General features: G+C 44.4%; 1 protein-coding gene across 1 annotated transcript; it reads right to left on the minus strand.

Annotated features, from left to right (window-relative positions):
• Window positions 1–140: 140 nt before the first annotated feature.
• kdrl (kinase insert domain receptor like) lies at window positions 141–27,962 on the minus strand. The gene is made up of 30 exons (XM_029164445.3): window positions 27,514–27,962; window positions 23,303–23,390; window positions 22,371–22,588; window positions 21,309–21,436; window positions 20,196–20,355; window positions 19,975–20,111; window positions 19,707–19,878; window positions 19,441–19,561; window positions 19,138–19,307; window positions 17,899–18,052; window positions 17,007–17,118; window positions 15,603–15,711; window positions 14,351–14,635; window positions 14,107–14,253; window positions 13,863–13,991; window positions 13,656–13,762; window positions 13,131–13,260; window positions 12,338–12,442; window positions 11,221–11,334; window positions 10,912–11,000; window positions 10,607–10,760; window positions 9,761–9,858; window positions 9,193–9,315; window positions 8,994–9,105; window positions 7,142–7,241; window positions 4,894–4,999; window positions 4,427–4,548; window positions 3,567–3,645; window positions 3,249–3,352; window positions 141–1,842 (listed from the first exon to the last, which is right to left on the minus strand). Exons 1-30 carry the CDS (start codon window positions 27,575–27,577, stop codon window positions 1,644–1,646), a joined length of 3,936 nt encoding a protein of 1,311 aa, XP_029020278.1. The 5' UTR covers window positions 27,578–27,962; the 3' UTR covers window positions 141–1,643.
• Between the last annotated feature and the right edge of the window lie 37 nt (window positions 27,963–27,999).

Below are 27,999 nucleotides of genomic sequence, written 5' to 3' on the forward strand. Positions count from 1 at the left end.
AGTGAGAAAAGGAACCAGACGTGTGGGAATGAACATCTGCACAACATAAAATAATCTATTCGATAATAGTCAAATAGCCAAATCACAGCATGAGCGTTTCTGAAGCCTTGAATGTTGAAGCACTGAGTCACGACTACATGTAATGTATAAATATATAGACCTTTATTCATTCATTTACTACAGGGAACAGTACTTTCATTACAAGCAATATTAAACTACATGAACCGAATGAACAAGAGCAGAGGATGAATAATGAATAAAAACACATTGTTGGTAACGTTTGATGCTGATTATAACAGTACTAACTACAGTGATTAACTGATAAACCGAGCTTAATAGCAAACATGGAGATGTTAGTTTGGCAAGAAATAGTATAACAAATACTGAAAATGTTACTTTCCTTCACAAAATAAATGTTAAATAACAAAACAAACCCAGGAATGTCTGACACACAGACACAATAATATAGCTTTCACATAATAATACAAACAGTATGGGTGATATAAAGTAACAGTGCATAACGGCTTCCTGTCCACATCAAAATTCTGACTGACCACAGTTCACTTACTGGTAAATACAGTTTTAGTGGCTTACAGGTACAAACTAAGAGTATAAGGTGTGTTTACAGCAACCTAGGAGCGTGAGTTACGCTTCGAGCCACAGTACTTCCTTTACTACAGTGATAGGAATAAAAACAAGCAGACTGCCCTGCAATCTTCACTGACTTCACCCAACGCGAGACGAAGGGCGGAGGAGCTCCACAAACACGGCCCAGCGCAAGAACATCCGTTCAGCTTTACTATCAGTGAATACAGCAGCGCAAACAGAGCACAGGTGTGGAGGTCCGCACTAAAGCATAAATATGAGTCTAAATGAAGCAGCAGAGGAGCGTTACTACACGGCAGTGTTTACAAATGGAATAAATAAACCTTTTATGTTAATAGCTGTTTGCATGAAATCCTGCTATAATTTAATGTTTCTGAGTGAACTTGTGCACAACAAAACAAACACGTGTGGCGTCCTTCCTGTTTTAATAATCGCCACAAATAGTAGCTCCTCACTTAAATGCTTTCATGCTTGAGCTGAAGCTGCTCTCACTCTTGGCTCTACCCTGTTTCCTTCATTAGCCCGTGACTTCCCGTGACGCTAAAAACCTCCCCTCTGTTTCTGGGTCAACCTGAGTTACTAAGTTGGTAATTTTGTGACTCATAAAATTACATTTCAAAGTATATCATAAAAATATAATTTTTATCTGCAGTATCTTTCACTAGTTTGCGTTTCCATAAAAATATAGTCTCGTTCCTAGTTCAGATCTGTGGAAGTCGGAATCATTGTGGTTTGATTTCACAGTAGATCAAAGAAATACCTGAGCCTGTTTTGATCTGTTTGATTATCACAGTGACTTTGGGATCAACCAGCAGCATTAACATCAGTCTGAACACCGCCATCAACAGCCTCAGGTTTCCTCTAGTAGCACAGCAGGTGGTCTGGAAGTGGGAGGGGGCAGAAGCTACGCCCGAGTAGATTCAGGACTCGTTTCAGAGCATTGTCAGAGGGAATCTCGTTTGTTGTCCTTTCCAACGTTGAAGCGATACTGTCTGGAGGCAAAAGTCAAAACCAGCGGAGGCTCCGGGAGCGGGAGGCTACACGGGAGGGGTGGAGTAGCGCACCACATAGTTGTAGTCAGGCGGTGGGCTGTGACACTCCAGACCGGCATCTGACGCGGAGTCATCCAGAGTGGGGTCTTTGATGCTTAAGTCCAGGGGCGCGACGGTGGCTGGGTATCTCTCCTTCTCTGTGTCGCCCAGCACCGACTCCTTACTCTTACTCACCGCCTTCATCCTGCAAACACAAAGACGTGCTGATCTTAACACAAAATAAATAACGCTACTCCCACATTGCTTCTATCATATATCCAATCAGCCTGAGCTTTCCTGCTTGATGTGATGCCCAGGCTCTGAGTAATTGGCCCTTGTTTTCTGGTTGTTATGGGTTTCCAGAACCTCTCTTTCAAGGTGAAAGGGTCAGAGCCCAGTGGGGGAAAGTGACACTGCTGTAGTGGAATGTTGTCCTGATGAATAACTACCTGTTAAACTGGGCATCGACATTACCAGGACAATGGCCTTGTGTTGACTCAACGATGCCAGGCACAAGGTGGGGACACAATGAGTAATCAGGCAACAGGACAGTAATGAGTCAGGCTACAAAGTGGCAAACTAAGTAAAAAGGTTTATCACAACAATCATTATTTGAGTCGTGTTTTTTTTAAAATCTGAAATGAAGACAGCCATCTATTTTAATGTTAAAGTTGTTTCATTGACTCAAAGGACTTAACATCTATATCCAATGGGCTCTCTGACTTTACACACAGCATGGAAGGAATTTCCAGGTTAGAATGGAAGTGGAGCCAGACAAAGCGACAGGTGGACATCTGCTAAAAGCAAAGCCAGCATTGATGCTAACACCTTATTAAAACCCCTCTGAGTTCAAGGGTGGATGACTGAGTGTCTGCACGTTCTTCTTTTAATATATGCGTAGTTCATTCTCTGAATGCCTGGGCTGCTTGTTTCTGCTACGCTGGGGACTAATGACACATAAATCATTTACATTTAAACCGTGATACGTGCAAATTTTGGGAACCCTCTTATAGTGAGAGTTGAGAAGACACTGCAGTTATTTATAAAGGTTTTATAGACTTGCTCTCACAAGACCCACATCTTAAAACCATTAAGGTATTCATAGGTCACACACAGATTGTGTGGAGTTACTTAGTGTTGCATTACAAAAGGTTGATTAGTCATCAGTTAATTCTGGAGTCGTCTCATTCAGAACCTTTGGTAGAAACAAATAATGTTATTTTAGTGCGTGCTCTAACAGCCACATCAAGTGACGCGCACACACTCCTTCGCACTTTGCCCTCCACATGTCCTTTGTTTTATCATGTCTCACACATGACTTCTTCAGAAAAAAGGGGGAGCTAGGCGCTAAAGGAATCTCATGTGCTGTATGTCAGTTATAGAGGCTACATTCCAGCACAGCGGGTGGGTGTTCTAGCAAGTACTTTGAGGTGTGCACCAGTGTGTGTGTGTGTGTGTGTGTGTGTGCGTGCTTGTGTGCGTCTGTGTGTGTGTGCGCGTGTGTGTGCGTGCGTGTGTGTGTGTGTGTGTGTGTGTGTGTGTGTGCGTGCGTGTGCGTGTGTGCGTGCGTGCAGGGCATGTGCTGCAGTGCTGTTGGTGTAGTGTACATACGCCAGAGCCATGATGCTGAGAGGTCGGCTGGCCAGCGATTCAAGGCGCTTCAGTGTCTTCATGTTGTCGGAGGAGAGGCCCATCCCACTGTCTGAGTGACCCCCCTGATAAAGATGGAGACAAACAGGGAGCAGACACATAAAACCCCACATTCCATCAAGCCGTTAGTTACCAAACATGTATTTGTTTTAGAGTTATTTATACAAACATATGTTCATCTTTAGGCAATAAAGCGCTGAATGATTGATGATGAGGTCTGAATCAACTCTAAATGTCAGATTTTAGCTGCTGCTCTTGGACTGACAATGAACGCCTCACCCCATGCTTGTCATCTGTCCCGGTCTCCACGGCGACCTCGCTGAACGTTTTCACGCTGGCCGGGCGGATCTTGATGTTCCTGGCGAACAGAAATATTTCCAGGATCACATTCCAACATCCCGTGAAATGTTTATGGACAGAGAAGCGTGTTAATACACCGGAGGCCAATGGTCCGCCACCAAAACCACAGCAACTCAATCTCATGTCCAGCATCTTATTTACGTTAAAACTTTAGGACGCTGTTTTATTAATAGCTTAAGGGATGATTGTCCTTTCAACACTTACGCACTTTCACCACCTTATAAACTTAACACTTTACAAATATTGTTTTAAGAAGACATGAATCTTGACGTTGGCTCTGTTTTTCTGGGGAAATACCTCATGAGCCACCTTCTACTAAAGAGTCTCCGGTTGTCGGGCTGCCTTGTGTAGATTTCTTATCATGTGTTAATCACGGCTCTCATTGTCTTCAAGGCAGAACCCAAACGTTCTGCTGGCGAAGTTTAGTCTAAGCGCAGTCGAACAATAACTTTCAGATATTTTTCAGGGCAAAGTGGGAAAATCAATTACGTGTTTCCTTTGCAAAACAGACGCGATCCTGTTTGCCTTTAAGCATGCGGTGGACATGTTCTGAAGATAAGGTGATGGATTTCCTCAGCTTAAGTTCATGTCAATGTGTAACTCTACGTAGAAAAATGCTGCTTTGAAGTGAAGGTGGGTAACAATAAAAACATGAAGATGAAAATGCTTGGCTTGCTTTTTATATTGCTTCATTAGTACTAATAACATGACATTAAAAAGGCCGCTTCTCAAACAGAGGCCTGAATTGAATATTTCAGCCACTAAATACTTGTTCTCACCAGGTTCCTGAGTCACGGTGGGAGACGGGGCGCGCGGGCGTCTCCTCTGACGGCTCTGCGGTGCACGGGTCTCCTGTCTTATCCAGCAGCGCGGTGTTGATGGGTATGTAATGCTTCCCCTCCTAAAAGATACGATGTGAATTATAAAGGGATGAGCGCCCTAAGCAGGTCAGTGTTTGGCGCGTGTTACTCAAACACACACCAAGTGGCGAGCAGCCAGAGAGATTAAGGTCACAGATAACAAATGCAGTAGAATCATCATGAAGTCAGAGCCCGTCTGCAGCCTTTCTGCACCGTAACAGTAGCTTTATTAATGGGAATCCAGCCCCTGCACTGCTCAGCCTGCGTTTGTTCTCATAAAGATCGCTTTCACGCGCTCGTTATTTAAAGCTGCGGTCCTGTCCTTATCTGTTATTACATCCACAGACAATATACAGCCGTGTGTCTTTGCAGCAGTCCGCTCCTACCTGTTGCACGCTGGCCTGAAGCAGGTCCCCCAGCCTCTCCACCAGCTCGGTGAAGGTGGGCCGCTCCTGTGGCTCCCCATGCCAGCAGTCCAACATGGTTTGATATCTGCAAGAGCAAGAAGGACACACACACACGCACACACACGCACACGCGCACACACACACACACACACACACACACACACACACACACACACACACACACACACACACGGGTTAATGTCAAATGTCACTATTTGTGCTGATGTGGAACTGATCCTCCTTTGTCTCCTCCTCTTCAACAAAGCTCCTCTCCACGTTTAACGACCACATCTAACTATTTTCAGGTGGATACAGCCCCAGATCCTGAGGATCTGGGGCTGTATCTGATTCTGGCCTGGCGTCGAGTATCGAGGCCTGTTATTGCACGACGCCTCCGTCAGGCCTGACAGGCTGTCAGCGTGGAGGACTCAGGGCTTTTACACGGGTCTCACCCTCTCCTCCGCCGTGGTCTGTCTCATTTTATGTAGGAATTTGGAAACACAGCACCGCAACTCCTGTTTAAATTACGTTCACAGTCTGTTACTGATTGGGATCAGTTGATGATGGATCCTGGTGCTGTTTGTACTGCGGAACCGCAGCGTTCCCTAAAGAAATCTAAAGTTTTATGTAAATACGATTGTGACTCCCTTCAGGGATCAATCTCCTTTTGAAAGCATACGCTGGGTTACTGCTGTATTCTCTGCTGCTCTCTGGGCCCAAACTCCAAAAGAAACAACAGTGATTCCCACGTTAATGAAGGCAGACCATACTTGACCAGGTGGTATCCCTCCTCACAGTGACAGGATGTGGGGTGCATGATCACAGCCTTTATGCATATCACTGAAGGAGGAAGTAGATGCATTGTATGACTACACAATTTAAACCACATTTCCTGGCTGGTCCGTAATGAGAATAAATAGCCTGTCCCCACATGTTGGGGTCTTGATGGAATGTGGTGTTTCTGTTTTTTGGGTCCTGTGAGTAGAGGCGGGGGGGCGGGGGGGTTCTGTAGCCCTGAGTTACTTTGTCCGGTTGGGCAGATGTAGTAAGATGGGAAGTGAGCATCCTATTTATTGTCCTCCTGCTCTCTGAGGAGCATCCGCTGAATTCCTCAGCAGTGCATCACACTAACAGGCAGCGGAGGACATTACTGAGGAACCACAGTGAACAACAAATTAATTGCTCAACGTCGACCTCAAGCTCATGTGCTTTTCATCATTCCTGCGTGAGGAGCGAGGGTCAAGGTGTCAAAACCTGGGCTCACGGAACTGAGGCTGCAGACCTCTCCATCAGATTAGTGGCATTCAGCCCTTTGACTCTCACTGCATTTCTCTGCATTCAGCTTAAACCTCTATCAGAAGCTTCTATCTTGGCTCTAAATTAAACGCAGGCCTCACAACCCTTAAACATACAAGGCACATAATTTGGCAACTCTGCTGTAATCAGCCGACGGCTTGGACTGCCGTGGAATGCGAGCGACTGTTGGCACCGCTGGGTCTGCGTCTACAGAACTTCTGCTCCAACGAAAAACTGTAGTTCTGCGTATAACGTTAATCACAATCTCTTCTGCAAGGGTGACAAACTCATTCAGGCAGCTTCACTTGGCAAAAGCGAACTAAAAATGATATCACTATAGAAGTGCAGCAATATGCTTAAAAAACAAATATGAATTGCAGGCTTTGACTGCGTGCGTCATTTCAAATGAAAACCAGACACGATGTATGCACATGTGTTTTGGTGAGACTCTGTCATAGAGGTCAGACTGTGATCTCTGATGGCTCGGCATCAGCTGTACATACCTCAGGATAAAAGAGCCAGAAATGACCCCCCAAAAAAAGTTAGCTGCATACGATATCGCTGCACCCCCGCTGATGTTATCACTGAGATCTCCTGACTGGGAGAACGTGGTGCTCGGTCGCATTTGTGCCACGTCAGTCAGAAAACCCTTAAAAGCATCCAGCTCTCCACGGCAGAGCTAATTATTAGCTAACGTTTCAACACAGCAGAGCTAATCACTAACTAACGTTTCCTCCAGCAATATTCGGACCAGGGTTGTCTGTGGTTCTTATCAGACACCCCTGACCTGGTGCAACCACAAAGACAGAGCATCTACACTGTATATACATACTGTATGGGAGACTGTTTGCTGTTTAGATAGATACAATATGAGAGAAAAGGCAGTTCCAACTTATGTTGTAGAGGAACGCTGAACTTTAATCGTTCTTACATCTCACAGGAAGAATATTCTGGTGCTCTCATCCTGGTCCCCTCTTTCAGCCTGCAGCAGAACTCTTCATCAATTTGGACACCGGGATAAGGGGAGGCACCTGGGAGAGGAAAGGAGGACAGTTGTGACATGTGTTATGCTGTATGATGCACAGTATGTTGCACTTTTCAGAACTATGTGAGTGGTAATGAAGTCCAGAGCACTGTGGACTGATGGCCTGCAGGAAACATGCGCACGGAACGGCTCCGGCCATCATTAGAAACCAAACTCGCACCAAAACCTTCCACATTCCAACCGCTAAACAGTATGAGCATTTTGTGTTCTAAAATGATCGATGATGTAACATCAGGCCCTTCTGCGCTTGCAGTAAATGTGTAATGCTTTGTTTAATGTTTGAGTTGGACTGCCGGGTTGAGAATCTGTCAGGTTTATCATGCATTAACCTAAAGGGACCACATTTTATTTACTTTCCATGTGATGTGTGATGTTATTGATAAAGTTTAAAGGTGGAGCCAAAGGCAACTTCGCGCTCGGTCATGTACTGAAACCACTTGTCTTAATATCCATTTTGCAAAACACACCCTCAGTCCATATAATCATTACAAGTTCCCGTCTTCTTGTTTTTGTGGCTACCCAAATCCACAGAGGAACCACAGACTCCGCTTAGAACATGAACTCTCAAGCAGTAAATCTTACACAATTACAAAAAGCACAGTGCTATTTATGAAGCGCGACCTTTCACCCAGTTGGTGAAGATGTAAAAGCGCAGCCAAGCACCACAATATGGCAGCGAGGGTGTAAACAAGGGGGGCCTGAAACATGCTGGCGAACATGACACACAATAAATAAATCCTACATGATGTATGCATCAGTAATGGTGTATGGTTTGATCAGGGCTGTGCAGGTTTGACTCTCTTTTTGAACTCACACACTTGTGGTTCACAGAGCGATTAGAAAAACACTCTTGGGTTTCGCTAAAACGTCTGATCCTCAAACATTATCAGGTTGCAAAGCTCCCTTCTTTGCCTTTGCCATTTTTCTTGGTCATTTTGTATCCTTGTTTCCTGGTTTATTTTTTGAGGCCGGACTAACACCACCCAGATGTTTAAGTGTTTCTTCAATGAAAGCAGAGGTGAGAATGTGTCAGGAGTCGAGAAGAGACCGAGGAAAATAGGAAGATGAAAAAAGGGAACATGTCATAATGATGACAGTGTGTTTAACAATTAAAACAATAAACTATTTGACACACTCTCTTTGGCGATACATTTCTTTGGTTCTCTGCTTTTTCTCACAGCTACAGCATCCTCGCTCTGCATCCCATGGTGACACATGAACATACACTATTTCACGCTGAGCCCCGCTATGGGAGCATGTGTTAAGGTGTGTGCCGCGGTGCACACACACAACGCCGCGTTACAGGCTGCGGTGGCTTCACAGCAGGGGGCACGCTTTTACGCAGCCCCGGCTGCTTGGTTACAGTCAGCCTGTGTTGCCATCTGGGAAGAAAGGGACGGCTAAGTAGGAGGTGCTCTGCAGTTTTAATGACCTGTGCCCATACAAAACATCTAACTACGCTAATGCTTTTTCCACAAGTGGCAGAGAAGCCGTTTTCTAGGGCGGACAATGCAAGCCCAGGCCCTTTGTCCCAGGGCGCGGATAAACAATGGAAGGAGACAGTTATTGCCCAGTGCATCTGGCGAGGCCGAGGAGCTCGGGGGCACCTAGGGAGCCCAGTGATCCCGAGCTCCCTTCTCACCGAGGATCTCTGATCACACGGCCCATTCAACAACTGAGACGCAAGATAAACACAGAGCACCATGACCTTCATTAACTGTACAGTGCTGAGACTTACCCAGAGAGAAGATCTCCCACATGAGAACGCCGAAAGACCAAACGTCGCTCTGAGTGGTGTAGACCTTGTCAAAAATAGCCTCGGGGGCCATCCACTTGAGTGGCAGCCGGGCCTGTTCACAGCACAGGGACAAGACCCAATTCAGTGATTCATCTGACTGATGTGTACGCCGCGTGTACGTGATTGACTACTAACGTACATCTCCCTTGCGAACATAGTCAGGATCTTTGTAGATGTCTCTGGCAAGTCCAAAATCACAGATCTTCACGACGTTGTTCTCAGACAGCAGGATGTTTCGCGCCGCCAAATCACGGTGGATGCACTAATGAATAAAACAAGGAAGAAAACAAATCCCATTCAGTGGGATATTAACACGTTTTAGTTTGTGCTACTATGTTTACATTTCTACTCCTTGTTCCATTATGGAATGAATGAGGACAAAGCAACACATGGTCAAGTCATCAACAACAATACAATGGAATCCCATCCTGTCTCCCCGAACTTATGAATGACTTAAAAAAGCACAGTGTCTTGTGCTCCTACATTTCATAAAGTAGTAGTACACTCAAAAATACTGGAAGCTTTTAGTTATATTTATATATATATGTATGCATCCAGAGCAGAATTTTTCAGTGTAATTTGCTCCCTTAACTGTTTAGACACTAGTGAGAAGGGGAGGGCTAAACAACAGAATGTGTGAACGTGTTGTATATTATATACATACATATAAATATTTGAATACATATACATTTCTGAAAGAACGGTACCTTGCGTGAAGCCAAGAACTCCATGCCTTTGGCCACTTGGAAACTGTAGCAGATCAAATCTTCCAGCGTCAGAACTCTTTTATATAAATCCTCTGATTCTGAAACAAAACAATGTAACATTTGTTCATACTTAACATATACATATGCAGTGACTTCTTGCTCACTCGGTCCTTCTTTTAAACGTTGAACTACCATCAGCAGATTTCTACACCTGTCACATAAATCAGACAGGATGAGACACTGAGCGCTCTCATGGGGAAACTCCAAATGTAAAGTCCCAGACAGCCACACATCATCGGACCCATTCATCCTGTCACGTACATGTCTCCTCCTACACTATGTGTCTTTAAAACATCCTTCACATGCGAGACATAAAAACAAATTACATTTCCTCCTCTCTTTCATATGTCAGGTGAAGTGTTTGGTTATAGGCCTAATGTGCCGGTTGGGGGTCTGACAGAGGAACTCACAAGCTCTTCTAAACGTCCACCTGAGTAAACAGCTTATCAGACCAGAAATAACACATCAAGAGAAACATGGAAGACGTGCCGGGCCTGAGCTGGAGACCAAGAGCAGTGCAACACTGGGCTTGGGACAGGAAACAAACAGACCCCTCCCCAGACACAGCAGGGTGACAGTGGCTCCTGCTGCACTGATTGTACTGCAGAACAGGAGGAGGAAACGTCCCATCAGACCCAGGCTGCAAAACAATCTGAGGGGAGCTTTCATTCCTGGTCAAGAGAGGTGGGGCAAAGGTGAGAGAAAGGGGGAGGAGGGAGACAGCAGGAGGGACACACAGACGGGGGAGCAGTGAGGGAAGTGAAGCAAAGCAAGACTGGCCTTTACCTTCTTCCTCTTCCTCTGAGTCGCAATAGCTCTTATCTTCGACGAAGCCAGAGCTGGCTGAGCTTCCGGTGCTGGCCACGCTCTCCAGGCGGCGTTTCATCAGCTCACTCAGCTCGCAGGACGAACCTGACGACACCACCTTGCCATCCTGTCTCTGGCGAGGACACGCGTTACGTCGAATGAGATAGGGTTGAATGCTAATGGTGATACGCGTCGTTCTTTCTGCTTTTGGTTGCCGGAACATTCACACGAAGATCAAACTTACAAATTAAACAACAATGCAAAAGTGCTAAAAGGCTTCTCACCTTGTAGACAATGAAGTCATCTCTCTTGCTTCTTAAATAGTTGGACAAGTTCCCATATTTGCAGAACTCCACTATCATCATCAATGGTCCTGTTCACAGGGTATGATTTAATGACTATTGTGACATTGTTAAATGTGATAAGGTTGAAGATGAAAGCGAGTAAATAAATAAGCTTTTTCTATGACTTCTATTTTATATCTGATTACCAGAATACATGGCATGCAATGAAGGTCCCTAACAGGGCTCAAAGCAGGGACATTGTGAACATGTGGAATGTTACAATAATAACCCTCATAACTTCCCCCTCACCTCCAGGCTTCGTGCAGGCTCCCAGCAGGTTGACCACATTCAGGTGATGGCCAATGTGGATCAAAATCTTCAACTCTGACATCAGCGCCTTTCGTTCATTCGATGTGGCACCGCCTGAAAAACAAATACCAAAATATAACTTTCCTTCATTATTAGTTGGATACAATAAAAATACATGCATCTATAGGTTGAGTTGAGTTCAGTTGGGTTGTTTTGTTTTGTCTCTGCAGTGCAAGCACAGAGACAATATGAGGAAAAACATGAACTACGATTACTGTGGAATTTAATTTTGAAGGTTCATAAAATTTGATGGGGGAAAAAATCACAATATTGCTTCAGGCCAAATAAGTCAAACAGTTTTTAATAGAAGAGATCCTCTAAAAATAAATGTCAAAGTCATATTTATGCCATATTTTGGTTGGTTGTGTAATGATGTGATGCCTTAACAGTTTATATTAAAGATGTCAAAAGAAAACAAGAAAGGGAGAGAAACTGCTGCGACAACTAACCCAATATTTGTGAGTAAGCAGCTTAAACATTTAAAAGGCCACCGGTGTAACTGTGGTCAGTTGGAGGAGACTGCTGGTTTCCATTAAGCCTGACCTATGACTAACAACAGCCAGAGACTCTGTTCCACCCAAATGCTGTGATTTATGCTGTAATGTGATTAATAGTTTAGCAGTGACCAACAAATCCAATAATAGCTATATTTATTCATCTTCACTAATAAATAATTCCTATATTGCTTAACTAGTAATGGAAAGAAAAGCAAAATTCCTTTGAAAAATAGATATCATTCACACATAAGGCAGCATTTACGGTTTGTTGTGAATATTTGGAACGATGTTGGAATGAGTTTGTAAACAATTCCTCCTAGAACTCAGAAGTAGATCCAAGTCTGGATACTACAGCCTTTGAAGTGTGGTAAATACAGACACGTTTGTATTGCTCAGTTTGCTCTTACACTTTTTATGGGTGAGTTGCAACCACTCAACCTCTGACTGAACCTCTTGTGCAGAAACGCCATAGGCAGCCGTTCTGCCTAACACTAGAGAGGCCACATGTACATGCAAAGCAACTAGAAATGCACGCGCGAGACGTTTTTTGTAGATCCCACCTTTCAGCATTTTGACCGCAACAGTCTTGCAGGTGGAGAGCTTGTCAATCCCAAACGCAGACGCCTCCACCACTTTCCCAAAAGCTCCGTGGCCAAGAGTGTTTGCTGGCAAAGGAAAGGTCAGCATTTGGTAAGTTGGAATATGTTTGGACTTCCTGTCCTCCAGCAGAACAAACAGACTGGATTCCCTGTCAGTCGGGCCATAGGTCTGTAATTAAAACAGCACGCCAGCGAGCTGAACACCAGCTAGTTTTTCTATAGAATTTATGGTTCACTTAAGAGTGGATGACAGCACAGGTCACTCATAAGTAATGATCCTCAACACCAGCTGCAGAGAGAGGTCACGCCTAGTCAAGTACCTTAATATGGTTTTGATTGGTACAACCGTTACCTAAGAAACTGTCAAAACACTGCGTACCATGCAAAGATTAAAGTTAAATATTTCTGTTATAAAAAATCTGCACAGTCTGAATAATCAGGTTATCCACGGATTGTGTTTAATGTAACCGAATCATAAAGAAAACTTTTTATAAAGTTGAAAAGTTGAAATGGCATAACAATTCTGACATTATGACGTTACAGCTAAAACATTTTTAAAAAAATACGTCAGGGAGGTTACTGATTTTAGCTTCACAACAAGCTCAAAAGAATCATAAAAACCACAAAAAAAAACAAATCAAACTCAGAGAAGGTCAAGCATCTTGTTGTGACTAAAGTGGACACAATTTTATTTTTACTCTCCCAAAACAAAACCTTGGTGTCTTGTACTTGTGGAGCTGCAGCCCGCGCTCACCTAGTCGCAAACGGTCCCGAGGGAACTCCCATTTGCTGCTGTCGTACTGAAGCAGGTCATTCTGCTCCTCGAGCGGACACTCGTCGGGGTCAATGATGATCGATGGACCCATCTTATAGTGCGCTGGTTGCTGAAGGTGATGACAGGACAAATATGAATCTAATGGTTACGACAATGAAATGGAGGACAATGAAATCTATTTCTCAATGACCTTTGAAATTCTTGCTCCACAAACACTCCACAAAAGTGTTTAATTATTCTTTCCTTTTTCATGAGCACACAATGTTCTCCATGGCATAAATAAACACTTACCAAACGTCAGGAAATTAGGAAATTGTAAATATTGACCAAATTGATCCTTTTAATAAACACTGGCATTAGTCAGTTCCTAGTTGCTTCTATAAACTAATAGTTAAATCTAAGTCTCTGTTGTCACAAACAGAATCTGCACTAATGATTACACTGCTGGAAAAGCATCATCTAACGTGTTTATTTTTTAGAAAAACAAAGGAGGTTTTGACTCACTTTCCTGAGTTTGCGGATGAAGAGGATGAGCATGATCCATAGGAACGTGGCTGCGGCTCCCGTGCTCACCAGGATTATCACCTCAATATTTGCTTTGCCTTCATCCCCTAGAAAGAGAAGAGCAATGTGGTCACAGTCCCTTTGCATTTATTGCCTCATAACACATGGTCGAGATCCCGTCCTCCAGCCAGAGCCTTCGTGACCTACCGAGCACAGTAACCACAGCGCTCGTTCTTGCAGAACCCTCGACGTTGCTGGCTACACACTCGTACAGACCCTCATCATCCTTCTTCACCCTCTCGATAGTTAGAACGCCCGCTTCCGTCATTGTAATGCCTATAACACACACACCTTCAGTTGAACTGGTAGAAGCCGGTAGTCTGGCATTAAAACCTTGGGACGCGGCAGAGTAGCAGTAGTAAAAATCAGTTGAAATGTAAATATAAAGTACCTGGGCCCAGAGTCACTGGCACGCTGTTTTTGAACCATACAATATCGGGACGAGGAATTCCATGAGCGCTGCAAGCCAGCATCAGGGTGCTGCTGCAGTTCACATCCTGATTAGTCAGATTCCAGCTCAGCCATGGGTGTCTTCTTGCTGCAACACACAAGAAACATCAAAAGCTCGTTGTTATTGCACAGCAAATCATCAGCGCAAAACGTCAGCAATAAAATGCTAAAATGTTCAATCGTACCATCCACAACGAGTGGAGACGACTTGAGCTCAGTGCCCTTCTGAGCCTTGTTCGCTTGGCACTTATAGCCTTTGGTGCTGTTTTGAGAGACTTTATGAAGCTGGAGAGAAAGGGACATGGAGTATCGTCCGAGGTGGAGAGTGGAGGCACTGGAGCGGATGGTTTTATTCCTGGCATCCAACCACTGCAGGTCTGTGTAGAGGTAGCGAGCTGCCCGACAGGTCAACGTCACGTTTTCCCCCTCAATTGCCGTCTTAGGTTCAATGGTAACTTCTGTAGGGAGATCTAGTATAAAAGCAACAAGGTCGACATCTGTCACTGCTTGTGAATAAATGACATTCTGCAGGATTCCCCGTCATCTGTTCTACACACACAAGCAAAGACACGTATGCTGTTGGCTCGACTCATTTTGGACACAGAGCGGCTCTTCACAAGGCCAAGATCGTCAAATTTGCCGTTATTTCCTGTTTCATCACTGTTAATTGGAAGCATGTTGCCGATGGACAACTTTGCTCATGGCGCTGCCGCGCTCGTCCAATCGGACTTAAGCTGCATCTGGGCCCCAGGGGAAGCGCATTGGGCTTATTTATGCAGTTTGCTGGATAGCAATCTGCGTTCTGTAAGAGAAGGCAGCTGTTATTACAGATGTCCCATCATTCTCTGAGAGAACAGTACTTCTCCAGTTCTTAGAGAGAACTCTTGGAACAGCCTAAATTACTGGTTCACCATCGTTGCTCAGCCTCCAAAAGCTATTCATCATGCTTCCAAAGGAATGTGATCTACAAAGTGAACGAAGCCTACGCGCAGTGAAACCTGATCCCTGTTAATATTACATAACAAACAATCACTTTGTGACATTTGGAAACTGTCTGATGCACACAGAAACGCGGATTCTCGTAGCGGAGAGGAATGACCTGCTGCCACTGGAGCAGGAATGCGGCTATTAATAGACTTTTAAACATCTCCCATCATAGCTCTCATCTCATCTGGCTCATGACATGTTTGCCTCACTTCTGCCCTGACGTCGTTTGGCTCTCGGTGGAAGATGGTTTCAATTAATGCCCCCCACTGGTCTCTTTGTTGCGCAATGCTCTTTGCACAGACCTCTGCTATTGTAGCAATCTGTTACAGGTCGCAATATGTCGCTGCAAAATGGAATTCACATCCAATTAAACATAAGTCCAGCAGCAAGTTCAGCGAAGTCGTTGGGATTAGACGATGCTTCAGCTGTTGTTTTCTGGCAGCCACTTACCAGTAACGTAGAAAGGGAACGCCAGGGTGCTCGTGCCCACGTCATTGCTGGCCACACAGGAGTACACGCCTGAGGTGCTAGCCTCTCCTATCACCAGGGTGCTTACAGTCTGATTGGAATCAAAAGACAATGAAACATATTCATTTACTTAGCAGACTTGATATAGAGCAATTTTAATGCCACACTTAATTATAATAATAATTATTCTGCTCAAACCAGCATTTAATAGTTTGAATGGACAAAATAATTTGTGAAGTTGGGTGAAGCTTGTTGCTTGGGGTATTGTGGCACTGACATTGTTTTGGGGACTGCATCACGCTGGAATGATGCGGGTGCATTTCTGGGTGTATGCCGGTCTGGACTTCCTGGGCTTGCAGGAACTATTGTGTCCACTCTCACAGCTGTGTGTTTGTCTGTGTGTGAAACAATTTAAGCATCCCTGTTCTCACAATGCTCAATTGTTCAATTCTTGCCGCCACGGTGTCACAGTTCTCCACACACCGAGGTAGCGCCCCCACGGTGTTACGTTACAGGTATTACTCAGCATGATGTAACCCAATCTTGAAAGCCATCGTTCAAATGATTGTGCGCAGCCCCTAAGAGGTGACCTGACCATGATCACTGTGACCCCTGTGCCCATGCCTTCTCCTTGTGTTTCCTCATATTAGGGCCCCGGCCAGACTCCCTCTCTACCAGCTCTTCCAGGGAGTCACTCAGAAACCTAGATTACATTCTTACAAACCGGCCGACCTGATTTATGTGGGGTGAGGGAGAGGAATTCACCTCCAACAAATCCCTCTTCTTTTAAGCTGCAGTTTGTTATCATTGACCCCTAGTCCTAACACTCATAAAGCACCAGGGTTTCACCACAAGCACTTGTAAATTAGTGGTACTTCCTTATTTATGCAATAGTGACAGAACTAAATCTCAGTGATGTTAATGTATTTCTCAGCATCATTTAATTTTATTTTTTTTAATTGTAATTCTTTCTCCTACAGAGAAGCTGCCAATGTATCTGTGCTAATTTGACCCAGCCATCTGTAATAGTTTCTTTAACCTCATCCTTTAGGCTGACTCGCTCTAGTCAGTGGAAGTCTGTTCTTAATTATGTTTGGGGTGAAGAGTTTTAGAAACAGCCCCTCACAGGACATGTGTAGTGATGTCTACAGTTTCCACATTCTAACAGCTTGTTTTGGACATTGTAATATATTTTTGGTGTCTACTAAAAACTGATCAATATATTGATTCCACTTTGTGAGGCCATGGTTGATTAAGGACAAATGTAGAAAACCTACTTGAGTTTGCTTAAAAGTATGAATATGAAATGTATGAAATATAAGACCATTACAATAATTTAGGATCATATTAGTCAGCTTAATTAATAATAATACTTAAAATACATACCATGTTTTTTTCTTTAACCAGTTCAGCTTTTGTGTTCATGCTCTTAATCCAGTTGCCTGAGTTATTTCCCCTGTCGTTAGTGCTGACCGTGTTTGACGTGTTGTAAATGCATCTGCAGGAAAAACAAAATGTAACAAAGCTCATCAGGAACTGTCAGTGTGTGCATAAATAGATGTGACACATTTGTCTATGGATTGTCTGAAGGTCTGAGAACATGTCCACAGACAGATGACTGGTCCATGCAGAGCCCAGAGCTAGGCCGGTCTGCCTTGTTATACAACCTTCGAGAAAGCCTTGACTTGACCCCCACCCCCACCCCCACCCCCAAAACCCTTCACCACCCGCGGTGGGGAACAGTCCGTCTGACGAGAGAGAGAAGCAAAGGAGGAAACAGCAACAGCAACAGGAAGGGCTGCGCTGTGCGTCACCTCATACAGGAAAAGCCACGTTCTGGCAAGAAGAGATAAGGTTGATCCTAAGACCTTGGCGGTCAACAAGGGACAGCTGATAACTTCTCAACCTGCCGATAGACACCACCGTATTTCTGCTTTCTTCAGTACTGCTGAAGCACATTTCCCTCACCCGCAAACTGTTCTCAGACACCACTTTCCTCCTCCTCTCCAAACTCCCCAAGATCTAGATGAAATATGATCTTGAATGTTGCATAGACGCAGTTACTTTGCAGCGTCAGGGTTTTATAAAAAAAATCTATTTCACTCAATAGGCCTCTCACTGGACTACAGGTGGGAGGCCTGTATGTCTGTCTCATGTGCATTGCTAGTTCCGAGTGCCTGCCCTGTTTATCTTTAGGCCTAATCATATAAATGCTTCGCACCGACTAAAACAGACAAAACATACAGGACATTAACCTGTCAGCTTTGAAGCCACTCACTTTTGTGCAGAGCTTGAGTTACACTCTTCCCACTTCCAGGTGATGTTCGGCATGGGAATCCCGTAAACAGTGCAGGTGAGCTGATGCTGTTGGCCCAACATGTACGTCTGCACGTCCTTAGCAAACAGCTCTGCCTCTGAGATGCTTGGTTTTACTGCGACGGAGAGGATAAACACAGACATTAAGGGAGGACGAAGCACACGACAGGTCAGATAAACCGCTGCCTGCCCAGGTTAGAACACTGGACAAACGCATAATGTATTTCTTTGTTGTGACAGTCCTGAATAACAGCCCGAAAGAAAATTCTGCTGACACCAGTTTTCCTTTAGACAGACAGCCTGGGGCTGTAGGCTGAAGACTGACCCCGCTGTGCCCCCTGTCTGGATGACTGAGTGAACCATGCGTACTGTAATCAGTAACAGACAGAAAATGATTGCCATTCTCTCTATTCTGAACAGCTGTAACGTTCAATATGCCGCCACATTTAGAATCTTGAGAAGTGTGACAGATCTAACATCTGTAAACAGCATACAAACATGGTTTAAAATGCTTCTCTAATTGAAAGCAGGAACCTCTCTTGAGATTGTTTGTGTCTGAACGTTTTCTCATGCCAATGTATAAAAAAAGCTAATACATGTCAGAATAACACACATTTTTCCAGTATTTGCAACCTTGTGATACTTCATGGTGTTAATAAAATGCATTACAAAACCCCATCGCCTTTCTTTTAGAACAAGATGTTTATGTGTTGTGTTGCAGTGTACGGTGAGGCTGCAGAAACGTGCTGCAGACTTTGAGGTGCTCAGCCAGGAGGCTCAGCCATTAGGCTCTGCCAAGAGGCTGCCTACGCTCCTGCACGTAGGCTCAGCCAAGAGGCAGCCTACGCTCCTGCACGTAGCCTCAGCCAGGAGGCTCAGCCAGGAGGCTCTGCCAAGAGGCTGCCTACGCTCCTGCACGTAGGCTCAGCCTACAAGCCTAGCGTAGGCTGCCTCCTGGCTGAGCCTCCGTTGAGGGTGGGGCCTAGGCCATTACACACTGCACAAAGCCCCTTCAGAGCCCCAGTAATCAACAACAGCTGCCCTGCTACGTCACTCCAGCCCGGGAATCAACAAGACCCAAATTCCTTTCATACTAGAAATGCTACCTGCCGTCCAGTGAACTGGACTAAAGGCACAGCCGACACGCTGCCCAGGCTCCTCGGGGTCGGCATAAATGTAGGATCATACTACAGGACCTTACCTAAGACAGACAGAGTGTAGCTCAGATTCTTGTACAGGCCCTTTTCTTTGTTGCCCAAGCTCAGGGTAAAGATTCCAGCATTGTTCGATTGCACATGAGTGATGATTAAGCTGTCACCAGACACTTTATAACAGGGGGAATCCTTGCCAATGGGGATTCCATCCTTATACCTGAAAATCATAAGCATAGACAAGCATACATTATATGCCATAAACAATAATAATCACTCATAGGACAAGAGTGTTTAACTCTGATTTTGTCTTTGGTGCTACTGTTCCAATCAAGCTTTAAATGTTAACTTACCAAATTAAGACATCTGTTGGTGGAAGGGCAGTGACTCTGGGCTTAAATATAAGTTTATTTTTACCTTCTCTGACAGTCACTGAACTAGGCCCGTTATAGGACACATTTATGAATGGATGCTCTGAAAATAGATTAATGACAAAGTGAAAAGGACATGAAAATAATTATCATGCTCAGTAATTATATAACACAGTAATTAAGAAGCTTAAGATTTAAAAGTTCTTATATTACTTGACTTTTAATCCATTCAAGCATATTGTACTCACCAAAGACAGAGACTGTTATTTCAACAAATTTGTGTTTTGTGGGTCCAATCTCAGCTTTGCAGCGGTACGTCCCGTTATCCTCCATAGAAATGTTCGGCAAGAATAAAGCCTTGCTCATCACTATATTTCTGGCACGATCACTTCTGGTCTTGTGTACATGATGTCGATTTTCCTGCAGTCCAAGTAAGCAACATAAACTCCACCATACAGACTTTGATACAGTGTTTACACACAGTTGTGAGGGACTAACAGTAAATAACTAACTTACTCTCTCCTTTGGAAAATCCCACGTGAAGTTGATTCTTCCGTTCCAGGTGGTCTCTCCAGTACAGTTGAGGATAAGAGTGTCTCCAACTAACACTTCGGTTTGATGTGGGGTGATTTTCACATTTTTAAGCACAAGAGCTGTGAAATAAAATAAAACATACATTAGTGAAAACGTGAAAGACAGAAATTCTGCTTGTAGAGTCAGAGTAACAAAAGACTCACTTTGTTTCTGAATAAAGTACATGGACTTGAACCTCTGACCGTTGACCGTGGTCTCACAGGTGACTTGACCATAGGAGGCGTTTCGAATGTGGGGAATTTCGAATCCCACCATTGGATCCCATTTTCTTCTTTTTAGAATGTGCTCAGGTAAAAGCGGGGACTGCAACCAAGAGCACAGAGGTTTCAGCAGGACCCAAATATACAGCATGTACTGCATTTGGTGACACTTGTGATCATCAAAGATCACTGAGCCAGACAGAACGAAGTGTGGCACTTTCAACTCCATTTAACATGTAACTCATGCTCTGCTGGGCTCAGCTGGGGACAGGCATCTGTGGGAGTAATTAGTTTTTATTGTTTTGTGGAGTGTAATCTGTGCAACTATTTATGCAATGGAGCACAAAACATCAGGGACTCAGAAATTCGCCTGCTGCTGTTTGTTCTCATGCCAGAATGTGGAATGGGAGAGAAGGCAAGTGAAAGGAAGGAAGGAAAGAGAGCAGGAAGGAAGAATGTAATAGATAGTATTAGTAGGAATGCTCCTCAGCTACTGTCTCACTATTTGGGACAGAAAGTAGTGGTGCACACCTCTCTTGTCACCTCGTCAACAGGGTTTCATGCTGGGTTTTACAGTAAGATGACAAGAATTGTACAAATCACTGACGTAACAATTGTCCAGTCACATCTCCTTCTTCTTCTGGGATCAGACGTAGATCACAGTCCTGATGACAAATTACCTGTTGTTTCCTTTGACTGAACACAGCCTGTGCTGGTTTTCTGCCGCATTTCCTGATGATTGTAATAAATGAGGGACTAAATTTATCCTGAGAGTCTATTCTGAGATGCTCCGCTCCTGGAGCACCTTCCTGCTCGGATAGGAAGCAGACAGAATGACTCCCTCCCTTCAATGGCCCTGAGTTTCCCTCACACAGGTCCACTGTCCCTGGTTGCCAACGGGGTTTTACATATAAAGGATGTGAAAAATAGTAAAAGCACAGATGACGAAAGCATAATTTACTTCAGGTTCTGAGTTAAAGAAAGTCATGTGGGCACATACAGTATATTTATTGATGACAATAAGATAACTTACTGTAGATGATTCAAAGGACTTACCGATGTCAGTGTTACAACAGCATCAGGAAAGGAGGTGCGGCAGGGGATTATGATGCTACTGTTGTGCTCAAAGAAGTACACAATGTCAGAACTGGGATACCAGGGAGTCACAAACGGCTGCTCGGGATCTGAGGGACAAACAACACCCGTGAAAATCAGTGGTCAGGTCAGACAGGAGCAGCATTGCAGGGCAGCTGTGCTCCACGCACTGCGCCCCTAGGGATAACTGTGAAAATGTGCGAGCTGTTTTCAAAAGAGGGTCTAGAACATTATGCAAGGGCAAAGAATCACAGAGGTGTCAGGACATCCAGCACAGAAACTGAGAGATTAGATCGCTCTAACTGGAAAAGGCAGCAGAGCTTGAAGAGGACAATCAGGCTAGTGTTGGGTGGCAGACAGCCCTCACACGGCAAATGTGAAATCATGGAAACACAAAGGGTCTTTCATAGCTGTATGGACAAGCAATTGATTTGGTTGATAAAGAAACTATTATTTGAGACTGAGGCCTGTAAAATTATCTAGTAAACAGCTAATGGCAGAGTGCAGAAACACATCCTCCCTCTGTTGCCTTTCATCATGCAAATTGGAAAAACGTAACTGTAACTGTGTGTAATGTGAGACAATATGAATCCAGGGGGAATATGTTGAGGAGGAAATCAACCGGTAACCGGGGCTTCCTGTGCAGTCCCACTCAGAAAACACAGCACCAGAAGAAGAAACTCCTTCCCCTGTCTGTGTGAGTGTCTCACACCAGCAGGGCTTGACTTCAGCCTAAACTCTGAAAGGGATCCGGGTAAATTTTTTGAGGGCCATTATTTGTTGGTTTGTTCAACACCAGATCCTCCACTGGCGCCGGGCGATGAAAATCACTCTGTGAAAGTCTTTATTCTGAGCATTTTCTCAGCCACGCACAGTGCAACAGCTCAGTTCAAAGGGGGACTCTTATTAGCATTCATGGCCCAGCTCTCTGTATAATCTGACAAAGATTACACCGATTTCTATTGCCACTAGCTCTGATAACACAGCTGTTAGCCCGGTGCAGAAGCGTTCTAAAGGTCTCACCTTTAACATAGACATAGGTGGAGGCGATGTAGTCGGAACCGTTCTTGGTGTATTTGCAACTGTATCTTCCTGTGTCGCTAACATTCAAGTCGGCAATTGCGAGTTTGCTGCAGTGTGAGTGAGAGTGATTCCTGGTGACACACAGCTCTATCTTCACCCCCTCTGAAGTGTTTGATCTTTGGGGATCGCCGAGTGTCCACTGCAGCGGGCCACGGCCTCTGATGGAAGACACAGGATCACAGTGTTATTGTCAAGTGTTAGGAATTATCTGAGAGTTGCTATTTCACAGTGTTTGGGAAATGTTGAACTGTCCATATAAGCCTTTTTAATGTAGGGTGGCAGCGGCTGCTTCTCTCCATGAGCCGTTTTGGTTTATTTTGAGCTAGTCTTGAATCGTCCGATAACTTGAACTTTCACATGGGAACATGTTTCTCTTGAATTATGCGCTCAGCTAACACATTCTTTCCACGCAGCATCCATTTAAAAACTCTCATTAAAGAGATCCCCGAGGATCAAAAATGTCCTGCATACCACTGCCTTTGCCTGCAGACGTTTGGGTCAAACAACCACGGGCTCTGACCTAGTGAAAACAAGACAGTGCCGTTTGGCCCAGCTGCTTAAAATATGGCCTTGTAGGGAAGCATCACACTAGAGGGACATGAGTCGCTCAGCATTCTTTGCAGGCCTGGAAAATGATGCAAGATTCTGCAGAAGTCAATTTTTTTCTCAGGGAATTTTAACAAAATGACCAACATGGGGGGGAGGGGGTCACTGTGGTGCAGGGCTTTGCATCAGCTGATGGCTGATCAGAGGTGCGGGGGTGGTTTAAGGAAGTTGTGATATTGCGAAACACACCCTGCTCGTGATTCCCCCCGATGACTGAGCGAGAAAGCGATTTAATGCAAAACAAAATGGTCAGATGTGTTACATACCTGCAGCTCAGATGTAACGAGTCCCTCTTATGCAGAACCATGGGACTGCCGGAGGGCTGTAGCTTAGGTGAGTGTCTCTCCAAACGGCCTGTTGCACATTCACACACACACAGGGACGACAGGGTAAGATGGTCGAAATGTTCCGCACATTTACAGCATCGCTTTCTGGTCTTCATCTGTCGCTGTTACAATGAATATCAATCCTATCAAATAGGATCTACTCTTGAGTCATAGTTTCGTGGCTAGCTGCTGTAAGAACACAATACTAGATAGAATATAAGGTCACATCAGTTAGAATCCCAGAAAACTAAAGCAGGTGTACGTTTCCTCTGAACCTCAACCTTTATTTGGTGAGAGCTCTCGTTCTCACTTTTTGTATTCCTATCATTTATTACTGACCTTGCACTCAAAATACTATTCAAGGTTGAGATATTTTATTCCAGGCTGGCCTCTATTTTCTGCACCGCCAGCTGTACTGCATGTGTTGAGAGTTGACGGCATTCAACATAGGAAACACTGTGATTCTGCCTGCTTTCCAGGAGGTGTCCCAATCTCGTGTGTGGTTTCCTCCTTTTGACTCAGATCCCTGAGCAGCTTGTCATTGTGGCTAAAAAACAAGTTTTGTTGAGTCAAGCCTCCACTGGTACAATCTACAGGGAAAGTTATTTGAAGTAAAGAATCAGACAATGGTGTTATACAACATGAAGTACAGCGGTGCTAAGTCAGCGCCACTGTTCAGGCTCATGTAGCTTATTAATGTCCCTGTGAAGAACCTAATAAAACGATGGATTGCCTGTAGCACACATTTTTACTTATTCTAAATATTTATTCATTGACTCAAGTGACTTGAAAAGAATTCAAAAATTCTGGCAAGGCACAACCTCACAAACATAACCATGTCCTCAAATTGCACTTGGAGGGACCTCACCTCCTAAAACTGTCCACTTTGCCCCATTTCTGTCAGTAACACATTACAGACGGATGAATCAACAGGGGCCGAACACATAAAAAAATAAATCCCACAGTTTTCTCTCCGCGGCCACACCCTCAAAGCGATCGCATGGAGGTGCTGACCTCAGAAAGGCTCCCTAAACTCCAAGCTCCCAGCAACAGCTGCATTCCTCCAGCAGACTGTGCCTGTTGTGTTGGTTCAAAGAGTCCTGGGGCTAGTTCCCATTAAAAACCATTAAAAAGAGAACAGGCGTGAAATCAACAGAGAGGCAGGAGAAAGAAAAAGAGGCGGATTGACTTCTGGTACAAGTTGTCAGTCAACTGATTATGACATCTGAAGCCAGTTATTATAATTTAAGCAACTACTGACATAGACCAGGATCATATTTATCTGTCCTTAAGCTCACTTACTGTAAAAATGTCATTCACAACAAACATGTTCACTTAAAGGCAACTAGGTAGCTAGAGTCCCATGAAGTAGCGCAACAGGAGCTGAATGTATTAAACAGTGAGCGCTAACATGCTGGCAATCAGAAGGAACACGAGCACATAATGATATCATGAGTTGGCATAAGTGTAGAAGAGATGACCCCAGCCTTGACGCAGTAGCCGGCTGCCAACAGCGTGCGTTTCATATTGCATAATAAATACTATTACTGCACGAGGTGACACTGTAACTGAAACCAACGGGAAACCCCAAGTCACAGCCTTTCAAGGGCTCGGGATAATGGGAGGACTTTCCTTTTCTTTTTAAACGTGCACACTTCATTTGAGCACGTTTCCGCACCATTGTGAAACAACAAGAGGAGATTTTTCTTTTGCTTGTGTTCAAGGTAAATGCAACAATGCAGCACGGGACCATGCTGAAAGGAGTAAAACAGCCGCAAATGGTGATCAGCCTATGAGAAAAACTAGCTGTAGCTGGTGCAGATCAAGTACAAATTTATTCTATGAAGAAACTCAATTCAATTTTATGTCTATTTGCTAATCTAAGCAAACCTGCCACTATAATGGCTACTATACTGTAAATCACTCCTATAATAAGTAGCTACTGTATCACTACTCTGACTATGTGTCCTGAGGAACCCTCTCACACAGACCCCTCTGAAACTCCTCCACTTTGCCAACTGCAGAGAAATTAGAGAAATCCTTTTTTTAATTAGCTGTATATTAGCATTCAGAGGGTTGTAGACAAAACACCCGTCTCCTCCTAAAAGCCCAACCAAAAGAACATCTGGCCATGCTGGGTGGCCACTGTAGGCTACTTAGAGCTCCACACTCTCCTGGATGCGTGTCCTACTCCATAAAGTAAGATTAAGATGAGTAGGGACGGAGGAGCTCCTTGAAATTGAAATCCAAAGCCAACGCAGCGCTGACTATGGGTGCATGGCTATAGACCGAGTGCTGGATCGTCCTAAAACAGCTACACAAAACAACTTGTAATGTTAAACATTGCTTGACTTTTCACTTTCTGCTGTTAAGCCACGTGTGTGTGTGCTTGCGGACGTGTGTTCCTCGTGTTGTCGTCGCTGACCCAGACATCTTGCACTTGGCTGCACGCTTCCCTCCTATTTTCCACTTCATCCAAGCAGGAAAGGAAATAAAATACGAATTAGACACAGCATCAACTCCCTCTAGGCCTTTCCAGAAACACTGTCCTTATTGTAAAAGAAGAATGAATGAATCACATTCATTGACTGAATCATTACATATTTCAGTCTCTCAGCTTCATATGTTTTTTTAAACTTTGACCATAGGACACTAAGTGCCCAAAAGGTCTTCCTTCAGCTTTGTCTCACTTTTTTATGCAAAATTCAGTATTATGCAACAAATAGTATGGTATATGGTATGGTATGGTGTACAACATTACACCTATAACCGTTACACCGGTCCCTGAGACTATTACAGGCGCAAGGTCACTATGGAACACTAATGTTCGAGAGGCAAATATCCACTATTCCAAAGTGATGGCACAAAGCAATACAAAAGGATTAATATTGTTTTTAAATAAGAAGAAACAGAAGATTAAATTAGCTATTTTCCAATTCACTCAATATAAATTCTAGAATAAAGGCCTGAGGAGAGTTAAAACGTGTCTATGACAAGCGCTAATATGCTTTCAGTCAGTAGCGTGACCCTGTGGCAACACGAGCAAGAAATAAAATGAGTTTTAATTCTGGTGGCTTCTCCTGGTTGATTATATTTGCAGCGTTGAACCCTGTTTGCCAGTCAAGAGACAGCCTGACGCTCCATCAGTAACTAATGGCTCTACCAGTTGGTGGCTCTGGGGCAGAAACAATACCCTCCTTTCCTCCACCCCATTGTCTTGTGGATGCGGTTTGACATAGGTGACTATGAGCACAAGGAGCAACAAGAAGGAATCTTTGCATGCAGGTAGCATGTCACGTTTCCTTGACCTTTACCAGCCAGAACAATTCAAGGCTACCTCTTAACCCTACGTCCGCTTCCTCCTTGTGTCTTTCCCACGCTTTGTGTGTGGACAGTGAAGGAAATCTACTTCAAAACACCAGACAAAGCTTCACGGACTGAAATTACGCATGAGTGTGTGTGTGGTGGTGGAAAGGGGGTGAACGCGAGCGGTATTTCCTTTGTTTGGACGTGCTGTTTATTTAGAAATGGCAAGGAAGACTTAGTGTGTATCTCTGACACACTGGACCTGGCACTAAACACAGGAACATCCACCTTTTAGACAATGTGTTGTTTTACTGAGATTGAGACAATGAAGCTAATCTTTCATATTTAATCCCGTTCACTCATAAATAACCATTGCTGGAATACAGCTGTTGCATATTAGGATTAACTTAGGAAATTTATTTATAATAACAAAGACCAGTGAACATGACTAGGAGTGGATTAAAAAGATTACTTCAAATGATAATGGACAATCTGCCTATTTGTTACATTTACCAGTTGAAGTCGTCACATTTTATTAAGACGTCACTGAATTGTAACAGAACAAGACTTCCTCTACCGGCTGATATGAGAATTGCATGTGTTCCCCTCTTGTTCACACTTGTTCCCCAAAATACAAATTAAACTTTGTGCAGTGGTTTAAACACAAAACATAACATGTTTTTTAAGTGTTACGCTTTCAAACACCGGCTGTCCAAGACATTTCATACATTTATTCAAAAGGGAAATAAGGTTTAAAAGTTTAAATATAAAAACAGTTTTTCTAATTAAAGTCAGTTAAAACCACACTATGTGCATAAACCGCTTAAGCATGAAGGAATTCTTACCATTTACGAGCGGCAAACAACACACAATGACCAGAACCGATGTGAAGAGCTCGGCGGAGCCCATCCTGTCAGCGGAACCGAGGTCCAAACGCTGCGCCCAAATTCAGGGAGTGCGGTTCCTGGCAGACAGTTCCCGGTGACGGACGAAGGTTTCTTTGCGAAGCGACAGAACCAAAGTCGTGCTCTTCTTATAGAAAGTCGTGATCCAGATCCACGGAGCTCTCAGGTGCAGGCGGCGGCGAGCCGAGCGTCGCCCATGACGCGCGCAGTCCGACCGGCGGTACCGGAATGAGGGCGCGGACGTCCCGCTGGAAACTCCGGACAGGTGCCCGAGTCAAACGCACGACGTCAGGGGACGGCGGTGAAAAAGGCGAGTGAGCGGTGTCCGTAGCGTCTGACTGACGGAGGGCTCGGAGCATGAATGGGTCCTTTCGCTCCCCACTCCTGAAGGCATCGAGGAGGCTGTCCTCCGGCGTCGCGTCTCCA

The sequence above is a fragment of the Betta splendens genome, chromosome 10 (assembly GCF_900634795.4).
Source record: "Betta splendens chromosome 10, fBetSpl5.4, whole genome shotgun sequence".
Taxonomy (NCBI): Eukaryota; Metazoa; Chordata; class Actinopteri; order Anabantiformes; family Osphronemidae; genus Betta; species Betta splendens.

Coding starts and splice junctions, on each gene's coding strand:
- kdrl (XM_029164445.3), bottom strand. CDS start 27,577: ATGGGCTCCGCCGAGCTCTTCACATCGGTTCTGGTCATTGTGTGTTGT. Junction 18,053..19,137: donor CTACACTCTGTCTGTCTTAG/GTAAGGTCCTGT, acceptor TCTCCGTCGCAG/TAAAACCAAGCATCTCAGAG. Junction 10,761..10,911: donor ATGACTTCATTGTCTACAAG/GTGAGAAGCCTT, acceptor TGTCCTCGCCAG/AGACAGGATGGCAAGGTGGT.